At 32.7% G+C, this 22,772-nt stretch overlaps 2 protein-coding genes across 2 annotated transcripts; one reads left to right on the top strand and one right to left on the bottom strand.

Moving 5' to 3' along the window:
* Positions 1-5,619: 5,619 nt before the first annotated feature.
* LOC140805344 (uncharacterized) lies at positions 5,620-7,588 on the top strand. Its single transcript, XM_073161621.1, has 2 exons — positions 5,620-5,668; positions 6,948-7,588. Exons 1-2 carry the CDS (start codon positions 5,620-5,622, stop codon positions 7,586-7,588), a joined length of 690 nt encoding a protein of 229 aa, XP_073017722.1.
* Positions 7,589-20,683: 13,095 nt separating this feature from the next.
* On the bottom strand, positions 20,684-21,493 carry LOC140805210 (protein GRIM REAPER). The gene has a single exon (XM_073161439.1). It carries the CDS (start codon positions 21,470-21,472, stop codon positions 20,984-20,986), a length of 489 nt encoding a protein of 162 aa, XP_073017540.1. The 5' UTR covers positions 21,473-21,493; the 3' UTR covers positions 20,684-20,983.
* Between the last annotated feature and the right edge of the window lie 1,279 nt (positions 21,494-22,772).

Genomic DNA, 22,772 nt, shown 5'->3' with positions numbered 1-22,772 from the left:
CACTTGCGGTTAAGTTTTAAAAGAATTGAGAAATTAGTTGAGGAGCTTAATTTTACGTCTAAAAAATGTTTATGGGTGTATTTTAAGGTGTCATGTTAGGCTTAATGATGAAAAGTTTAGGCTTAAAATTTGGGAAGAAAATATTAAGTTTTGAATTTATTCGGGTTAAAAACGTTTCATGATTTAGTCGCTAAGTTATTAAATCGAAAGACTCATGTTTAAGTCTAAGAAAAATATTAAAAGTCAATTTAAGCTTATATGATAATATGGGATAAACTCGAGTCAATAAAGGTAAGAGAAAGTCAAAATCGAAAATTTTAAAGTCCTGGGGTAATATGGTAATTTTGCATCCCGATTAGTACGAAAGGTCTGACAGTGTCCCGAAGAATTATAATTTATGCTAAAACTTTACGATTTTTCTTGTTAAAATGCTAATTTTTGAAATTGGAAAGAACACGATATTTTATGAATAAAAAAGAAAGATAATATTTTGAAGGATGTGAATTGTCTATGAAAAACATGATATGATTGATAATATCGTGAGAGATAATGCCCCAGAGAGAGCCCGTCTATAGGAGAAGGCCCCAGAGGGAGCCCCGGATGCGGGAAAAAGCCCCAAAGAGATCCCATTTACAAGAGAAGGCTCCAGAGGGAGCTCGACGATCGTATTTCCTTTTACGACGGTGCCTAGTGTCTCTTTCCATGCGCAATAGTGAGCTAAGACTGATCAGTCGACCACATGATGATACGATTACAGCTAGTCACTTCCAATTATCAAACTTCACCCAAAATGATATTGATGATGGAAAGCTTTACGATTAAATAATTTATGATTACAAGTTTATTTTAAATAAGAGTATGATTTTATGTAGCTGATGATGATATCGAGGGAGTACATGACGCTTGAGTGGATCGAGTTCGACAGTACACTGCGAGGGACATTTATTTTCTTTATTAGCTTGATAGTAAAAGTTTTGAAGTAAATATTTTGAGAATGATTTATTAGAGATTTTTATACTTTATTTTGAAATTAGTTTTGATCATGTTAAAGGATGTCGTAGGAATTTTGTTAATTGACAATTTAGGGATTTTTATGCACTTGAGATTTTAAATGTTAAATTATTTTTTGGATTTGGGAAATTTTGAGTTATGCAAGTTTCAATGTGATTAAAAAAATAGTAGCATTTTAAAATTTAAAAGTAGTGGAAGTTTAATAAATAATCAGGAAAGTTCGTATTTTCTTTTTATATATGATGAGTGATATTGTTTTTAGTCATGTATGTGTGTGTATATATTATACATTAGTGAGTCTCATGTGAGACCGTCTCACGTGAGACCGTCTCACGGATACTAATATGTGAGATGGGTCAACCCTACTCATATTTACAATAAAAAGTAATTCTCTTAGCATAAAAAATAATACTTTTCATAGATAACCCAAATAAAAGATCCGTCTCACAGATTCGACCCGTGAAACCGTCTCACAGATAAGTGAAATTAACATTTTGATCTTGTATGTTAGCTTGTTTTTTGTTTTGATCCTGAATGTTATCATGTTTTTTGGAAAATTAATAATAACTTTTTTTTTATTTCGTCATGTGTCGTCGGAACCGAAGAGAACAGCTAGATTTTGCTTAGTTGACACTGGGCACTTATTAATGATCATGTGGCATAAATATGTTACACCTAAACAAAATTAGCTGTGTGTGTATATAGTATACAAACTCATATTTGAAAGTAAATCTACTCAAATTATATGATTATTAGATCTCAACTTACAGTTTCAAATCTCACACTTCTATTTCGATCAAATGCAATAAAAATTATGTTGCAAGAATTAGACCTGGCTACTGTTTGAGTTTGACTTAAACCTGGCCTGTGTTAACCAATCGACGGATTTGATCCTAGACCGTGACCGTAACCGTTTATATGCATTCAAATACAAATCCTTCTTTTTTTAAAAAAAAAATAATTGATTTTCAACTCGCATTTTAAATATATTTTAGATTCGGACTTCGAAAGATAAAACTTTATTTTCAGAATTTCAAATTCGTCAACGCTTTCAAAATAAAAATCCAGAATTAGACGAAATAATGAAGAATTTATAATTTTTAGATTTCGAGATTTATGATGTTAATTTGATGGAGATTCAAAAATATTGACATTTTTGAAATACTAATTAACATATAAAATGCCAAAGATATATCACATCGATTGAAAAATAATAGCCCACAAATGTTCCGAGCAGATTGTTGAGAGAGTAATTCAGCAAAACATTTTTTTTTTAAAAAAAAACACCAATTAATCCCAAGTGTATTTAATACACTCAAATACATTTGACATGGTTATTTTTCAAAAACGCGATTTGACCAAGCTTATTTTCCAAAATTTTGCTTGCTCGTTAGTCCTTGTTGGTGTGTTTCTTCCGAATTTGTGTTGGTTAGGCATTTATGAACTTCTTGCATTAAAAATCTAGTTGATATTAATAATTTTAAAGTTATGGAACTAACATATTTGATGAAAGATAATAATAATCTCATCATCAATTAATGAAAAAGTAGAATTCTAGTAAAAAAACAAATTTGTCCAGGCTTGTTGCAATAATTTCTCGAGTGGAAGGACGAGCTGTTGGAATTATTTTGTGGGCTCACATAATTTAATTAATTGTACATGGACAAGCTATCTAATAAATGACCAAATAAAGTGATCTAATTAATTATGGATTTCTAAATTATTAAATAAACTAGTATTTCACCCGTGCGATGCACGGAATGATATTATTAAAAATTAGTGAAAATGAATAGACATTTAAATTGAAAAATAATATAATTATAAAAACTATTTTTTCGCTAATTTTAAAAAACTTTCTTAAATACAACGAATGTCCATTAATTTTTATATCAAAATTTTAGATTGTGTTAGCTTATGACAATGACATGATGCTTATCGTGTTTAGTGTATTGATATCGACCACTAACCTTAATACATATTTAATTGTTTAATTTTTGAGAAGCTATACATTATTATTTTTTAAGATGTGATAAAAATATTTTTAAATCAAATTCAATAAAATTAATGAGAAATAATTTTTTTTAAATTCAATAATTTCATCTAAATCCACATTCATAGACAATTTTGTGACATAGTACGTGTTTGACACTTTTGAATGATAACAATAATTGTTTCATCAATATCTTTATTCAAATGAGTTGTGATTTTATCTACAAAATTTCTTAATAATATCAACAACAACCTATTATTCTTAAAGAAAAATGAAATATGTGATTGGAAATAAATTATGTATAAACCAAAAAAGTTATTTTATTATTATTTACTATGTGTATTCCAAAACAATACCAATAAATTTTATAATGTGTCTCCCTAATAAAATGTGTACTTTCTTTAGAATTGGTTTAATCATTTTCATTATGGGACATTTTTTACTATCATGTATCCGTGAACTTTGTAATATAGAAGAAAATTATCACATTAGTAAATATGTAATAATTAAAATTTTGTACAAATAGAAGAATAATATTTTTTATTTCTCGATCATGAAAGTCAGATTTCAAACTTAATGTCTCGTTGTTTCCATATGTAGGTAGTTCATAACAACGAACAAAACAAAATTTAAACGAACATTACATCTTTGAAAGATTCAACTCAAATATAGTGCTGAAAAGATGAGTCATTTCATAATTCAATTTTGAAGTAGATAAATTTAGTAAGATAAATAGAATAAAATTGGTTTGTAATATAATATGTAATATTGCATTATTTATTGAACATTGCAATAATTTGTATTTTAAATTTATTTATACAGTTTTTAATTAAATTGATTTATATAATCAATGAAAATTATTTTAATATAGTTTATGTTTTAATAAAGTTTAGTTTCAGTTTGAATTTAAAAAAAATAAAAAAAACATATAATATATAAATTACATTCGAATTAATATAAAAATTAATTAAATTCAAAATTGAATTAAATGAAATGATATAATCCATGCAAACAATAATTGAAGTGATCATTTATTGCAGTACACATATTTCAATATTCATGATATATCTTTCCTTTTTTAGAAATGTCATTTTTGCGGAACACTACTATTTTTGGCAAAAACTTTGCTTATATCTATACATAAATATATATATATATATTTAGTGATGTTGAACATTGCAATCATTTTTACTTAAAATTTATTTATAAATTTTGTAATAAAAATTAAATATATCATAGTAACAACAAATCACATCACAAATTAAATTGATTGATATAATCAATGCAAAATTTTTAAATAAACTAATTAAATATCGTATTTCTTTTCAATAAGTAATTTGGACAAGAAATTACTTAAAATAACAAAATGTATTTTTGAATGATTTACCTAATGAGTGATACTGAATATTACAATCATTTGTATTTTAAATCTAATTATACAATTTTTAATTAAATTGATTGATATAATCAATGCAAAAAATTTAAAATAGTTTACGTTTTAAACAGAGTTTAGTTTCAATTTGTGTAAAAATAAAAATAAGAAAAACATATAATACATAAATTACATTTGAATTAACATAAAAATTAATTAAATTCAAAATTGAATTAATTTAATTGATATAATCAATGCAAACAATAATTGAAGTGGTCATTTATTGCAATAGACATATGTCAAATATTCATTAAATTTTTTATTTCCTTTTTTAGTAAGTAGTTTTGGCGGGAACTTTCTTATTTTAGCAACAACTCTGCTTTTATATATATATATATAGATTGGTATGGTCCACCTTATGTGTAGAAACTCAGCCCAATTAGGTCTTCTATAATGGGTTGAAGACTGCTAAGGTTATATAAGGTTATGGTCCCCAAGGCACGGAGAATATAACACATAATACATACGGCACACGTATTCTAGATCTCTCTCCTTCTCCCATCAAAGGCAAGAATAAGGTGGTCGATTCTCTGTTGTCTTAGAAGATCCATAACTCTGACGCTAGATCAATCAATAGATTCTGGTACATGTTTACTGTTATTTATATTTTCTGATAATTCGACATGAATTTCTGGCGTGTTGTGATATATGGATTTAATCACATGATTTATAAATTTATTTTATTATATCTCCAACAGGTGGTATCAGAGCCATGTTCATGTTGAATTATGAGAATTTCGTTTATTGACGGATCGAAACAGAAAAAATATGTTTTATTCTCAGATCTGAGACGATTTTCTTGCCTATAAATTTTTAGATTCAGATCTGATTTTTTTTAAATTTTCTGAATTTGGATCTGAATAAATTCATGTTTTTTGAATCTAGTATTTTCGAATTTTATATCCAAAATTCAGATTAATTTTCGAAAAAAAAAATTCAAAAGCCGAAAATTCGAATTTTTGGATTCTGGGATTGGCCGCCAGATTCAGGGCAAATCGTACGTCTTCCGGAAAATTTCCGGCGGCAATAATTTAGGCGTTTTATTCACCACACTCTGGCGCTCCATAACCCTCCATCAATTGTCCATAAAAGGGTACACACTGATCGAATTTTTCGTTTGAATCGGGAGTTCATGCGCGCTATGAATCTTTCCATATTCCGGCTGATTTCGGCATAATATGGACCGATGACAGTGCACTTGTGGTCGCCGCCTTATGGGTCGTCTTTCCCCGGCAGTATGTCGGAGTTTAGGCAGCGGCTAGCGGGGTTTTTGTTGTTGGAATTAGGATTTCGAGATTTGGGATTTTTTTGGGTGATTTTAAGCCTTGTTTGGTTTCCAATTTTGAACCATATTTTGAAATTCAGGATTTTTTGACATTTTATTAAATTTTGGCTTTCATAATTTGGATTTTTAAAATTAAATTCGAGCATTCCAAAATTTAATTGCATGAAATAAAATTAATATGGAATTATTCGTTATTTTATCGCCTTTGTTTATTTCGATAAAATATTTGTGGGTGCATAATTATGAGGTATAAATATTTTATTTATTGCATATTTGGTCTTATGTTTTATTTGGCCCAATCAAAGTAAATTAAATTTTCTTGTGAAAATTTTAAGTTAAGTTGATATCTTGTATCTCAAATTTTATTAAATTTAAATTATATGTTAATAAAGTGATTTTGAGATATGTAGATATTGTTAAAGTTCAAAATAAATTGTATTTCAATTTATGCGCAAAATAGTCAGCTCAAAAAATAGTCAGCCCAAAGGAATATTATTTTTTGGTCAAATTCCAAACACAATAGATGATTTTAAAGTGCATCTAGATCTATGCGAAAAATAATCGACCCAAAGGAAGATTATTTTCTGGCCAGATTTTAGATTCAATATATCTTCTTCAAGTGCATTTATATCTATGTGAAAAATAGCCGGCCCAAAGGAAGACTATTTTTTGGCCAGATTGCAGATATAATAAGTGACAAAAAAATGTGTTTATATCTATGCAGAAAATAACCGGCTTAAAGGAATGTTATTTTTTTGCCAGATTATAAGCACATAATTAAGTGGTCTTACAGCGTGTCAAAACTATGCAGAAATTAATCGGCCCAAAGGAAGATTATTTTCTTGCCAGATTGTAGACACATTATATGATATTAAATTGTGTTAAATTTATACGGAAAATGATCGGCCCAAAGGAATGCCATTTTGTGGCCAAATTTTTTCATAATATGTGGAATTAAATATGTGATAATTTTGAATTTATCCATCCATGCAATTGTCAGTCCAAAGAAAGTCATATTGTTGGTCGGATTTATTATCAATATTTAATAACTATGATGTTTGAATGTATCACTTACAAATTGTTATTTTTGATCAAAGACTAAATATCAATGTTGTACTAGGTACTTTTTTATGGGCCCACTACCAACATGCTTATATTTTGCGATTTATTAATTTAAATATATGGATGGACTATATTTATTGTGAGTTTTTTGTTCTATTTTGTTACAGCATCTTCTATATCTGCCATTCTGAACAACATTACACTACTTAATGGCTCAAACTTCAATAAATGGAAAGAGCATGTTATGATAGTGCTCGGCTGCATGGATTTAGACTATGGGCTAAAGGAAGATTGCCCCGCAATTTTGACCAGTTCAGGAACTGCTGATCAAAAGGATTCTTTGGAAAATTGGGAGCGATCAAATCGCATGAGTCTGATGATTATGAAACATTCAATTCCAGATACTATAAGGGGTGCAATTCCTGAAGAAAATGATGCCAAAAAGTTCTTTACTCAAATACCAGATCATTTCACCGCAAATGAAAAGGTCGAGAAAAGTACTATTCTGAATAAACTTGTCCTCATGCGATACAAAGAGAAAGGGAACATAAGGGAGTACATAATGAAAATGTCAAATCTTGTGACTCGACTAAAAGCATTCAAGTTGGAATTGTCGGAAGACATAGTCGTGCATTTAGTCTTGATCTCTCTGCCTGTGCAATTTAATCAATTCAAAATAAGTTATAATACTCAGAAGGAAAAGTGGGCTTTGAATGAGCTTATTGCGCAGTGCGTTCAGGAGAAAGAGAGATTGAAACAAGATGTGATTGAAAGTGCTCACTTGGCATCTAATTATCAAGGTAATTGAATCAATACGAAAGGAAATGGAGCAATAAGGAAGGAAACTCTGGGACTTCACAACATACAGAACAACAGAAACAAGATAAAGTGATCACTTGTTTCTTTTGCAAAAGGACTGATGGGCATGTGAAGAAGGATTGTCCCAAATACACCAATTGGCGTGCAAAGAAAGGGTTGCCTAAGGATCCGATTGCCAACTGATGGTGAAAGATACATCTTATGGAAAATGACAATAAAATTGATAGTGTTTTTTTAAAAAAAAAAGCTTTATTTAGTGATAGGTGGTGTTTTTACGTGTTTATTGCATTAGTTTTAGTTGTGTTTACATTGTGCATGCATGAATTTCATTTACATTTTGTTCATTTTATAGTAATTATTTGCATTTTATCATGTCTCACTTGTGTGTGATGAATCTGCAGGAAAAAATGGTCGGAGAACGAAAATCAGAGCGAAAGGTGGAAGACTCAAGAATTTGGACAGAACAAGCGGCGCCCGAGCGGTACATTTCTACAGCCCGGGCGCGAGAAGTGAATAACTGAAGGACCAAGACAGAAATTTGGCGCTCGGGCGGTGCTTTTCTACCGCCCGAGCGCGAGAAAATGCCTCCGAAGTCATCCTTACAGAAAGTTGGCGCCCGAGCGGTACTTTTATACCGCTCGAGCGCGAGAAGTTGAAGTGCCAAGACAGGAAGTTGGCGCTCGGGCGGTGCTTTTCTACCGCCCGAGCGCGAATGCCGCACCAGCCGAGGGAAGTTACAGAGAGTGTGGCGCTCGAGCGGTACTTTTCTACCGCCCGAGCGCTGCCTATTTTTGGAAGATTATTGTGCGCGATTTCTTACCTTAATTTGGGAGTGTGGCTGCTATGGAAAGATTATTGGTCGACTATTGAGGATCATTCAGGATTTTTGGCAGGGGGGATCGAGTTTGGAGAGAGCTTTGGCACTTGGATTGAAGATTCGACGGTTTCCGGGCATCGTTCTTCGCAGATTTCGTCACGTCTCGTATTTCTAGTTTATTTTCCTTTATTTAAATATTTTTTTGCTTATTTTAATTATGAATTCTAGTAGCTAAACTTTCATATTTGTTGGGATTAAAGGGGATCCTACCCCAAAACTTTGATCTAGTTAATTCATATTTCGATTTGTGATTTGTTCTTGGTTATACTATTGTTTTATTGTGTTGTTAGAGCGTAGCTAACTTTAACACCGTTTTTATATCGCGAGTGAGTTCGAGAGAATAACTTGTGATAAGAACTAGTAGTATAATTCGCGGATCTACAATTTGCATAGATATATGAAATTGGATACGTGCCGATAGTCATAGTCCTTAGGGTCGAAAACTAGGGGATTTCATCAATCGAAATGCGATTCATTTTTGATAAATAATTAAAGACATTTAATTACTTCATTGAGTGAATTAGTTTGGCATAGCTCGAGAGAGTGTGTTCAATTGAATAGGAAATCCTGTCGGAAGCGTAGAACACAATCGAACGAATTAATTAATTAATAAGGGGTAGGTGAACCAGAATTCCCAACAAATTCTTTTATCATTTGAAATTTAATCAATCGATTTAGCAATCATATTTTATCATTTAATCTTTGAACTTGTTTATTTAATTTTCTTGCATTTTATTAGTTATAACACAACCAATCACTTTTCGTAGCTAAAGTTTAATAACTAAAATAATAATTGTTAAATACAGTCTTCAGCGGAACGATACTCGTATTCACATACACTATATTATTACTTGACATCGTGCACTTGCGATTACTTTTTGAGCATACAAAATCATTTTTTATTGGGGAATTCACAGTGCAAGTTTTGCTCGATCATTTAGGAACTGAGAATTTTTTTATTTTCTGGTATTTGAATTTGGAAATTACTTTTTACACATTTTTTTAAGATGAAATTTGATTTTTGTTTCATGTTTGGACAAATCAAGTTTTTCCTTTATCCATGTGGTATTTTAAATTTTTAGAAATTCAAATATGTTTGGATGAGCTCCTTGATTGATAAACTTGATAAATTGAACATCAATATTTTAAATGACATTGACATTATGCATGCATGAAATTTTGAAATTAAATGCAAATTAATTTCGTATGTTGACTTTAGTGGGAGTGAGTAACATGGAAAGTCAACATTGAGAATAATATATTGATGTTTATGTCCACATATGTGGTGATATAAATTTTATTATGTGGTAATCTTATTCGGATTTATTGAGAACATTGTTTAGATATTGTGAATATCATTAGAATGTTGGGCAGATATTTAAGAAACCCGACATTGGATTATTAATCGGGTTATGCGGTTCATAAAGTGAACTAAGAATTTTATGCTCACACATCGGAAATCTGACATTTGGAAATAATTGGATGTTTGGAATCCGAATAAAGTTGCGGAATTTTATCACCGGTAATGATCATTGGTTTAAGAAACCATTGAGGATCAATTGTGATAATAAACCCATTGTATTATATTTAAAGAGTAACTGAAACTTATCAAAGTTTAAAGATATTGACATGAAGTTTCTAGTTGGAAGGAAATAATTCAGAGTGGTTGTGTGTCAATTGATCATGTTATTGCAAACTCTATAATTGTGGATGCATTTGTCATGGGTTGGCCACCCAAGATTTTTGGGCATGTGACACACATTGGTGTTGTCCATATAGTTAATATGCATATATAGTGGGAGTTTGTATTTGTCAGGGCCCGTGCTCTCAGTTAATATTTAATTACCAAACAACAAGGATTTATGGTGTAAACAGCGAAAACGAGTTTAAAACGTTCATTAGGGCCTATAGAAATTTCGGCATGACCTCCCCGTAAGTAGGACATCCCAAAAATCTCAAAACACCACAACATTAATATACGCTCGAAAATAACAAGAAGTTCACAATCAACCAAACAAACATCCTACAGCCGCACTGGCCAGGACTAGACACAAGATAACACAATAAAATCCAAGCAACAACGAAACATCACCATACAACTACACAGGGCATCTCCCTGGCAAATGTATCAAACCAGAATAATATATAAATATCTGGGAACTCTGACACAACCCGACTGACTACTGGGTACCACTCGCTGACGCTCCACCAGACGCGTCAAATCCCCTGGCATGGCCTGCTATGGCATCAAAAACAACCACAACATCAAAAGAAAACAGGGGTCGGACCCTAGTATGACAAACCCGTAAAATCACGACGTAAATAAAGGACATGTAATAATATCAAGTAAATGCAATGCTATGCGATGCATGAATGGTAACAATGGAATAACGGATACCAAATGGAGTCCAAACGAAGAGCATCATCAACAGTAACAGTGGCCACCCGTGCCAAGAATGCAGCATCAAATCGCCGCTCGTCCATGCACGTAGCATCGGGAATGCGAGTAGCTAAGTCGCTCGTCCCTAGCTGTCATCTGGGAATGTGGCTAATCCTAACCCACTCGTCCCTCTGATGACTCAATATATCTCAACAGAATCAACATAAATAGCCGTCAAAGAAGTCTAGGCTCAATACGTTATGCCAACACAATTAATGCATGAATGCAACAGAATAAACATTCAATGCACATAATAGCAAACAACATTCACCGAATATTCTTACACGCCAATATAACCGTCATAATGATATAGGTTTGAGCGTACCTCAACTACAATACCACAGTAATCTTAAGAAATATCGGATGAACACTTCCAACGATAAAACCTACAATATAAATTCGCTATACACTTCAATATAATGCATTCTAACCGACTAAAACAAATTAAATCGGCTTGGGTAAAAATCGAAATCCGGGCAGCTTATATAACCATTGTACAATCTGAATTCAAGCTTAATACCTCAAGAAACGAAGCTAGAATGCACAACGGTAATTTCGCAAAGGTGGCTCGCCGGAACAAGTCGCCGGAAATACTGTTCACGTCGGAAACCTAAAACCAAATCGAAGCTCACGCACAGTGCTGGAAAACAAGGCCGATCGAACTCGATAACTTCCAATACATGGCAGGAAAGCAACTAATATACTGAAGGAAGAGGATTGCTAACCTACTACGCCAACATTCCGGCCGCTGGCGGCGTTATGCGAAGACGACAGAAAACCGAAGAAGACGACGAGCAAGGCTGGGGAAAAGTTTCTGGATTGAGCGATCTGATTCTAGTATGAAATGGGTTTGGGTATTTAATTAAATACAATGGGAAATGGGCTGGGCTTACTAATTATTATTGGGCCTCACAGTATTCGATTTAAGCATTGACTCATTTGACATGATTTGAGTTTCTGTACAGACTAAGGTTTATTTGAATTACTATGAAATAAAGTGAGGACTTTCATTGCGGTTTAGCATTTGGTTGAAAGTATGGTATTGGACTCTTTGAATCATTAGGAGGATCAGTTGGAAATGCAGGTTTTATTCTGGGATTACATTTTTTGTATTTCAATGCTACACATCCATACTTGATCTATGCTATTGATTATGTTAATATTGTGATCATTTATGGGTCTAGTGATTTTAAATGTAGCGATGACTACTTTGGTTCAATATTGATATAATTGATGGACCAGATTGTTAAGGAATATTTTGGTTTAGATAGCAAGAGCTCAATCCAGTTTTTTGCATGTACAATATCCGGATAACTTATGTGGCCCAAGTGAGAGATTGTTGGAATTATTTTGTGGGCTCACATAATTTAATTAATTGTACATGGAAAAGCTATCTAATAAATGACCCAATAAAGTGATCTAATTAATTATGAGTTTCCAAAGTATTAAATAAATTGGTATGGTCCACCTTATGTGTAGAAACCCAGCCCAATTAGGTCTTCTATGATAGGTTGAAGACTGCTAAGGTTATATAAGGTTATGGTCCCCAAGGCACAGAGAATATAACACAGAATACATACGGCACACGTATTCTAGATCTCTCTCCTTCTCCCATCAAAGGCAAGAATAAGGTGGTCGATTCTCTGTTGTCTTGGAAGATCCATAACTCTGACGCTAGATCAATCAATGAATTCTGGTACGTGTTTACTGTTATTTATATTTTCTGATAATTCGACATGAATTCTTGGCGTTTTGTGATATATGGATTTAATCACATGATTTATAGATTTATTTTATTAAATCTCCAACACGTGCTATTTGTTTACATCCATTAGTTTGTAAAGGACTTAGCGCTACAGAGTGTAAGTCCGGGAGGTGAAAAGAGCAAGTTTCCCTGCATGTGGCTCGTCCCTGCTTTTCGAGTAGGAATATTTTTGTTTTTCTCGTTCCGCTAGCAGATAGAGTTCACCTCGCGTAGACATACCACTTTACAAATTTCAATTTAAGAAAATGATGCTTCTTGTTTTTTTTATACATTATCTCAAATTTGGGACCATGCATGTTGTATCGATTTTACTTTTGAATTATGTGTTTTTGTCCAACGAGATTATCACGAATAATAAAACAAATTAAAGAGGGTCAAAAATAAAAAGAATATTTAACTATCCAATTTTAAAATTGGTAGTAAGGCAAAAGAATCAAAATCTACGCGACTTTAGAAAGTTTCCAGGGATACATTTTAATTTCAAATTTTTTCCCATTAATGAAATTGGTTATATGATTCTTCTTGTTTGATACCAATTGCGTGGAGAATTCAAAATTGGCAGTGGTTTAGTGAATAATTCAGCGATACACGAGTTTGAGAAAGTCGTTGTTTGCCTTTTCCGAACAAAATGAATGGCAGTCAATGTCTGTGTTTGATGCATACATGAAACATCGTGTTAGAGACGATGTGTAACGCAGCTTGGTTGTCAAAAAATAGTAGAGTAGGAGTAGTGAGGTTGAAGGAGAAGTCCAGCAGTAGCCGATGAATCCAGACCAGTTCGATTGTAGTCATTGCCATAGCACCATATTCAGCTTCTGCAAAGGAGCGAGATACCGTATTTTGTTTCTTAGCCTTCCATGAGACCATAGCATCACCAAGAAATATACAAAATCCAGTGGTGGATTTTCTGGTGTCAGTACATGATCCTCAATCAGCATTAGAGAATGCTTTAAGTTGAAGTTGGGAATTCGCCAGGAAGATCATTCGTTGACCCGAAGTCCGCTTGAGATAGCGAAAAAGATGGTGGACTACCTTAAGACGAGGCAAGCGGGGATGAGCGTTAAACTGACTGAGTTTGTTAACCACAAATGAGATGTTCGGGTGAGTGATTGTGAGATATAGGAGGAGAAAAAGTAGACTTTGATATTGGGAGATATCCTCTAGAGCATCACCATCCAGAGAGTTGAGATCAATCTCGGGATCCATAGGAACATTCACGGGCTTGGAGGAGAGATGTGTTCTAACGGCTTGATTGTGTAATTCCTTTGAGACAACACGATTCCAATAGAGGATCGGACGACTTGCATCCCTATAATCTTATTTTTTGTTTCCAAGTTCATCGTGTTATAGTAGATGTCCTGTAAGTCAATGGTTGACTAAGAAATTTATTAACTCACTTGTAATTAAAAATGTTTATTTTAATATTATTTACATTTCATGATTTCGTTTTACTTTATCTGTATATCCATGTAATCAACATAGATAAAGATCTAAATTATACTTTAATACAAATGAATCATCATTCGATCTTAAAACTGATTTATAAACACTTTATATTCTAAATTTGTTCCTAGTTGATTCAGCCGCCTAAAAAAAGGATAAATGCCACTTGAGTTTGAGACTAGCATCTATGATGTTGTGTACCATGTTTCATGGTAAGGGCATGGAGATGTCCAATCATGCAGATGTGTAATCATATGATGATTATACCGAACAACCCTCCATCGGATTTTCCAAGTGGTTATCATTCACCGAGAGGAAAAGTCTGTGGTTCTGATTATACATCATTAGTCCTTACGACACCAAGACAACATTGAGACTCTACATACTAGGATTGTGATTCGACTCGTTTACAGACTCCGTGAGGATCACAAAGTGGTGAGGTCGGGTGCAATTATGACATGTGTAGGAGCCGGTGCATTGTAGTCGGGAATTCACCATACACCTACATGTGTGAATATCCTATGTGATCTAACGAAATAGTACTGCATGAAATCTCTGGTCAGAGTATAATATGGGAATTAGAGACAAGAGTTCTCTAGTTGTGCATGCGATGACACTATGAATATTTCATGAATGTATCACATAGCTATCAAATCTAATACGCGATATTCGATGAATCAATGGTTGTAGATTCGATCGGGATATATAATATGAAGGGACCGTACTGTAGGTTAATCATAAACGATTGGTTCTTGAAGGCATTATCACTGACAGCTAGGGAATCATGGGGCGATGGTACTAGACGTTCTTACCATGATTCGATGAGTTTAATCAGAAAATCATTTCTGACATTCTCATGATCAAATGTTGGTACATAGAATGGAGCAAATAAGGGTAAGTCCGAATAAAGGAAATGTCCGAATCACAAAGAGTTGTTGTAACGTCAAAAATCAAATCACGTAACCGCATCCATGCAAATTAGTTAAATTATTTAAATAATTTATTTAATTGATTTTAAATGCACAAACGATACATAGTATATAATTAAATGTTTAATTACATGATTTCATGAAATTTAAAGATTTTATCCAAACATTCGATAATAGGCTGAGAAAAAGAGACCGGAGACGATCAAGATAAAAAAATTTTTTGATAAATATTTTTTAGGCTTAAAAAATTTGATTAAAATTTTCTAAAAATGCTAGAGCTCAAATTATTTTACGAGACGATCTCAATTTTATCCGAAAAGTCAGTTTTGGTCAAACGAATGACTTTTAAGAGCCCAAAAATTATTATTTTTGAAAGCAAATTTTGTAAAATTTTATTTTACAATTACATATGTCTTAATAGGCCTAATTTACCTAGATTAGTGGGCCTAATTACTCCTAAACGGAAAAACCCAAAACCCTAACCCATTAAAACTCAATTTTCGAAAATTATAAAAAAGAATCCTAGGGTTCTAAGGCCACATAGCAGCCAAAAATTTTCACACACCACACACTCAAAATTTTGAAATATTAGAGAGAAAAATTCCTGGTCGTTCGTTGTCCGTTCGTCCCTTTCGCAACCCACGGTAACGATCATATATTCGAGCATTTTTAATGCAAAGACACGCTTCTAAACTCTTTTGATACACCATTCAAATCATATCATGCATGTTTTATGTATTTTAGCATGAAAAATATTTGAGTACAAATCATTTAACGTTTAGATGATTATCTTCAAAGTTTTGATGATTTTATGATTCGTTTGTGAAAGTTATGAATTCTAAGGCATGTTGCCAATATAAGATGAATAAGTGATGGAAAAAGTGTTGTTTAGGCGCGAGATGATGGCTAGACAATAGTGTTAGGGCTCGGCATGGCTAGGAAGTCGAACCTAAGGTTTTTCAGTGGTTTCGCATTGGAGACATGCTACAGCTTGGGGCTACCGCACTAGGGCTCGGCCATCCATGGCCCTGGCCCTATGCGCAGCTTGGGTTAGATGCTAAGAAGAGTCCTCGGCAGGATGGATTCTTGGCTAGATGAGTGCAGGAGCCGCGCGAGGGTGATCATGAGGGCGCACGTCTCAATTCTAGGCAGGGAGAAGGATGTGGCACTGTAGGCTCTAACTAGAAGGGTTAAGGGTGGTCCAGATGAATGGATCGGCGGTGGTTAGGAGCGGCGGGTCAGGGCCACTATAGGAGGCAAGTCGTGAGTCCTAGAGTTTGGGACTATGCGCAGGGGCGGATCTAGGATTTCTACTCTGTGGGGACCGTTTCAAAATACGGACAAAATATTAAAAGAGGAAATACAAAAATTACATCGGTTATATTCAACTAAACATAAACAGCACGTTTTTAACAAGAAAATTTCTAACTAAAAGGAATTCGACGTTCCTTAAAATTTTCAAAGTCTTCAATAATAGTATCTATACAAATATTTTTAGCAATTTCTCTTTCAATAAATATCATCCATACATCCGAGAGAAAATCATCCTCCATTTTGCTCCGAAGCCTAGTTTTGACGATATTCATAGCTGAGAACAACCGTTCTGTAGTAGCGGTAGAAACTGGAAGAGTCAGCACAAGAACGATCACTCTAGATGCATGGTATCAAATGATTATTGCAGTTGCTAAAGTTTTAAAATGAATCTTATGTGAATTGAGTAAATGGAATTTTAATTTGCAATAATGATCAATTGCACAGAAACTCCACAATGTAATGAGAGCTAAACAATTAAACAAATCACACTTTTATGCTTTATATAATATATGTATATGCTAAATATTAAGAAGCATATACCCGAGGGTCTAGACTTACAATTTATAAGCAATAAATACACCTAAATACTGGTTGAGTTTTAAGCAACAAATACTCATTAAAAAGTATCAAAGATAATGTATTAATGAAATATAAAAGAGATTTAAGGAGCAGTAATTTTGAATTCATGGCTTCCTCATTTATTTATGTTATCTATTTTTCATGACCCCAGTTCTCAATTTTCAACAAGAATCCAAAATTTCGTTTTCATAATATACTCATAGTGTTAAAACTCGTACTGATCAAATCATTATTTGAGCCCTACAAATTTTAGTTTTCAGGAAATAAGTTTAGAAACATCTCTAATACAGAAGATGAAACAAATATACAAATATAGATACTCTTCAATAGAAATCTTAGAACAAGAAACTGTAACAATGCGACACCATAACATGATCTCATACAGAAGAATCACATAAATCCCATATCCCCAAATCATTTCTCTAAAAATCGAGGACATGCCCAAACACACAAACCGAATTGAAAATGGTAATTGAAAAAAATAACTAGAGAAAAACTCCACCAACCTCTTAGGGTAACTGAACGATTTCGCTTGTTGATCTTCTACAACACCGCTGCACTACCAATGGAGAATTGATTAGGGTAATCAATTTTTGGAAGAGTTTTATTTGAGCGTAGTGATAGACTGATAGTAGAAAAGTCTTTTTTGAAGGTGATAAATTTAAGTGATAAAGTATTAAAAATTTAAAAGTAAATCAATTATTAAAAAGGAAAAAAATCTAAGATTGGAATTGATGATTAGAATTCGGATTTACGCGTGAAACTTCTGACTTGCTATGGAGATATGTTTCATTCAATTTATTGTGACGAGGCCACTTATACATATATATATTTATATATATGTATGTATATATACACTAAAAAACTTTAAAATTTAGGGGGGGCCATGGCCCACACATGCCCTCACATAAATCCGCCCCTGGCTATGCGTGGCTCGGTTAGGGTGAAGAGTGGACGGTCTGGGATGCTAGGCGAGTCTAGTAGGGTCTGGAGAAGATGGCCAGGGGCTAGATGTGGGGTTCCAGGGGTCTAGACCATGGGTGGCTCGGGCTTTGTGTGAAGGCGTGGCTTGACTTAGGGTTTAGGGTTCGAAATTTGCAAGGAATAGAGGTGAGGGCACGAACTGTGGTTCACGGGGGTAGTTTAGGTATGAAAGTTCATGTTTAAAATTTGGGATTAAAATATTAAGTTTTGAATTAGTTTGGATTAAAACGCTTCACGGTTTAGTTATTAAGTAATTAAATCCAAAGATTCAGTTTTACGTCTAAAAAAAATATTAGAAGTTAATTTTAAGCTTATATAATGATTTGGGATAGGTGCAAGACCTTTCGAACTATCCGAGACATAAAATGACTGTTTTACCCTTGGGTTATAAAATTCTCGATTTTGACGTTTTCAATATTTTGAAAGATTTGAATTTATTGTGACAAATTAACATGATATGATATGATTGAGAATATCGTGTAGGAAAAGGCCTCAGAGGGAATCCGTTTACAGGAAAAGGCCCCAAAGATAGTCCGACGATCGTATTTCCACTTTTGGCAATGCCTAGTGCCCGTCCCATGCGCAATGGTAAGCTAAGACTGATCAGCCGATCACATGATTACAACTAGTCATTTTAAATGATCAAACTTCATCCAAAAATGATATAGAATGATGGAAAGCTTTACGATTTAATAATTTATTTATGTTTACAAAATTTACGCTAGCTATTTTAAATAAAAGTATTAATTTTATGCATGTGCCTTTATTTGTATTATTTTTTACTCATGTTTAGAACGTGCTGAGTCATTAAATTCACTAGGTTTAGATTGTTGTAGGTGAGGATGATTTTGAGGGAGGCGTTGACGCTTGAGTGAATCGAGTCCGGTAGTACACTCCCGACGGACATTGGTTTTCCGCATTTACTTATTTAGTATTTAAAGTTTTTACGAAATTTTTTAGGATTTTCTATTTAGAGTTTCATGCTTTATTTTGAAATTTAATTTTGGATTTTTTTTTTATATGTTGACATATGATTTTGGTGGTTGATGACTTATGGATTGTTGTGCATTTAGGATTTTTAATCGTTGAGTTGCGTTTAAATGAATGGTTAATTTTGCAAGTATAGAAAAAATATTAGTAGGATTTTAAAGTTAATACAGAAAGCTTTATCCGCTATTTACCTAGGCTCTGATCCTTAATCACTAAAAATACTGATTTTTCAGGGAATTTATGGATTTGGACTGACTGATCAACTAGATAGACTGGCAGTTGGGCTTCATCATTAAACTTTGAATCAGTTTGTTTACCAATATCCTTCCTATATTTTATCAGTCTGGCTTTGTAATCAGTTAGGTTTCTTAGAAAATTTCTTCTTATAATAATGCAGTTTTCCTCCTTGAATTAAGTTCGGTTAGGTTCAGTAATTATCTATTGGATCAACAACTTTGTTCAATCACAAAAACTTAAAATGTTCCAAGATTAAGGTTGCGTTTAGATGAGAGAGTTTGATTTGAAGTGGGATTCCAAGAATGTAGTTGAAATGATGTATTTCAAATTTATTATAATTAGCATGTATTAACACGAACTACCAACTGATGAATTTGAAATCGACTCAACATAAATTTGTACAAACAATCACTACAAGAATAAATGCTTATGGTGACATTCATAAATGTCATCATATTCAATATTTAGTTACATTTAAGTTTTAGTGACACCTCCAACAAATGTCATCTATTCCAATGTCGTCTTAAACTTACTGACATTTTTTAATGTCATTATAAGATGTTAATGACAACTTCATATGTGTTACTAGTTATTCATATAATGGCAATTTTAAATGTCAGGAAAACTCATGTTTAAATACATTTATAGATGCCTTGTTATTATAGTAATAATGACAAATTTACATGCCAGTTAAAATCATTTATAATGACAACTAAAAGTGTCATGTATGTTATTTATAGTGACAATAACAAATGTGAGAATATTTGGGTTGGATAAATATAGGAGGAGGCAAAATTAGATAAAATAAATGTGAGAATAAAAAAACATATAAGATTAGTTATCCTGACATTTTTTAATTTATGTCATTTTTTATATGGAGGGAGACAATTATTTTTCCTCCTCCAATATTTATCTTACCCAAATATTCTCACACTTATTTATAGTGAAATTTTTTACTTTTTTAACGATTTTTTACGATGTGGTAAAAGTAGTTGTTTCCCTCCATATCAAAGATGACATCAATTAAAAATGTCATGATAACTAATCTAATATGTTTTTTTATTTTACATATTATTAATTTTTTATAAGTGTCATTATTAAGTATTTGTAACAACATTTAATTAAAAGTGTCTACAAAAAAGTGTCATAATAGCCATTTATTATTGTAGTGAATCAAATGATTTTAAATTCATAGCTTCAAATTCTTCCATGCAAGCGCAATCTAAAAGTCAATAAGTTCGATTTCATTAGTAACAATTTATGTACCAATCGCCCAATCTAAATAGAAATCCCTGACCATTAATTCTAAGCCCAACACTTCATTCATAAATTAACAATTCTAATTAAAGCAGCCCAAGTATTTCACAAGCTACACGCACATTTTTTTTGACAAACTTGCTCGATGAAGCATAAAAATGAAATGTTGCAACCATGATATATAATAGCGTATGGCAAAACAATTAACAAGGAAACAAGATATTTCATTATCTTCCGTATAACTTCGACATGCATGAGATTTCGAATACAAATACAAATGTTTACGTACATTGAAACAATTTCCCCTATTGAAAGAAGGGATCCATTTACATCATGTTTGATTTCAAATGATGTTTCACTCTTTTATTTCACGAATAATAAACAAATGTTTTTTGATGCTAGTAGATTAAAGAAACATCATTTGAAATAGTATATTCGGTCTATTTTCAGATCCTTGATATTCAATGAGAAGGTGAATGTATAAAATTTGAAAAAAAAAACAAAATCAAAAGTTTAAGAAACGATCGTCCTGCTCGTCGCATGTTGTCTCCCCTCTGCGCCTGCACGCTTCATGCATACCCGCATACACCATAGTCACATTTAATCCCACGCGAGCACTTCTTGTTGCATTTTCCGCAATTATTCTTGCTCGTCATCACATTCGTGCAAACTCCACCGCAGCACCTCTGCCACTGCTGGCATTTCCGGCCACACACCCCACAATTGTTCCGGTCGCCGAGAACGTTCCTGCAATGTTTCTTGCAGCAATAAAGAAGGCCGGTCCCTTTGTTTGCAGACACCCCATTGCATACATTAGGTTTAGTTTTCGCGTTACAGCTCGCGCCTTTCTTCAAAACCTTGATGCTTGAGGCAATCAAGAATCTACTCCTTGTACTTAATCCGTTGCCCACGAAAGGTGAATCGAGTACGTATTCTTCGTCGTCGTTTTCTTCATCTTCTAAAGATGACACACTTGGAAAATGAAGGGTTAGTAGTAAGAAGATGGATAGGGATATTATTAGAATGGCCGAGGGTTTGGATCTTTTGGTTTTGGCCATTCTTTCTTATTATGATGTGTGTTGTTGCATTTGAGTGTAAATGAAGGGAGAGGGCTCGTGGGTTTAAATAAACTTTGGGTTTTGTGACAAGGAAATGTATATTTTTAACCATATTCAATGTATTTAATTTAAATTTAAGATATTACATAGTGACAGAAGGGCTTCCATCACATGAAAATAATTAATTATATTTTTATGTTTAAACTTAGGATACGATTTATTTCAAATGGAAATGTACAGTGACATTATATATTTGTTTTCTATATTCTTGTATCATCATTTTTTTAAAAATGATTTCCAATAGTTCCCCTAAAAACTCATTTTCACTATCTCCCGAAATAATTGTTGTTTTTAAATAAAATTTTCACAATTTTATATTATACTTTACAATTTTTCAAATAATTTTTCGAAAACGCATTTTCTCAAAACAAACGTACTAAAACAAAATGAAAAATATGCTAATATTTATTTTTGGGAAGAAAATGTATGGTTTTCAAACCAGACAGTGCATTAATTTTGGCCACTTGCTTTCGTTGAATTTGCATGTCATGTTTCCCACGATTTGTCAGAGTGTAAGATTCTTTGCTGACGTTTCCTGCTGTAATATAATTCCGACTAAAATTTTATTTAAAATAAGCTTCAATTTGGGTCCCCTTGACTAATTTTTATACGATTTTTTGTATGATGAAAATCACCACACTTTTCTAATTACTCATCTATTTTAGGATAAAATTAATTACTATTTTACGGATTTGTATTAACTTTTATGTAATTATTGCTTTGAATTCAAAGGTGAAATTTATTTTAGAAAATCAGACATATAGAATATTTATGAATAAATAATGCAAATACTATTACAAAGTAAAACAATAAAAATCAAAAAGTTATCCCAAATTGTTAACTAAAGGACATTATATGGACTGGATTAAAGGGGTCAAAATTAGAACTAAAAAAATAAATAGGGCCACGTGTTTCCTAATATATTTGGAGCTTGGTAACTAGTTCTATATTTTTGTAATAAATTAAATGACTAGGGTGAAATAAATTTATTTTTTAAGGAAGTTGATGAAGAGATTCTGTATCGCATATTTACGTATGTGGCTCTCACTAGTTCTATCTCTATATATTTTCAAATTAATGTCTGGCATGTTAAGCTTATCAAGTGAGATAGTATTGAGATGAGTGATCTGATAACAAATTTTCATGCATCATGTTATTGAACATCCGTTGCTTGATCTGTTTAGGTAGATGAACTATAAAAAAAGCAATATCGTATCATAACAAATAATATTGGCTCTGT

Source organism: Primulina eburnea, chromosome 11 (assembly GCF_022965805.1).
Source record: "Primulina eburnea isolate SZY01 chromosome 11, ASM2296580v1, whole genome shotgun sequence".
Lineage (NCBI taxonomy): Eukaryota > Viridiplantae > Streptophyta > Magnoliopsida > Lamiales > Gesneriaceae > Primulina > Primulina eburnea.
Note: the sequence above shows the minus strand (reverse complement) of the source record. Positions and strands in the feature narration are given on the sequence as shown.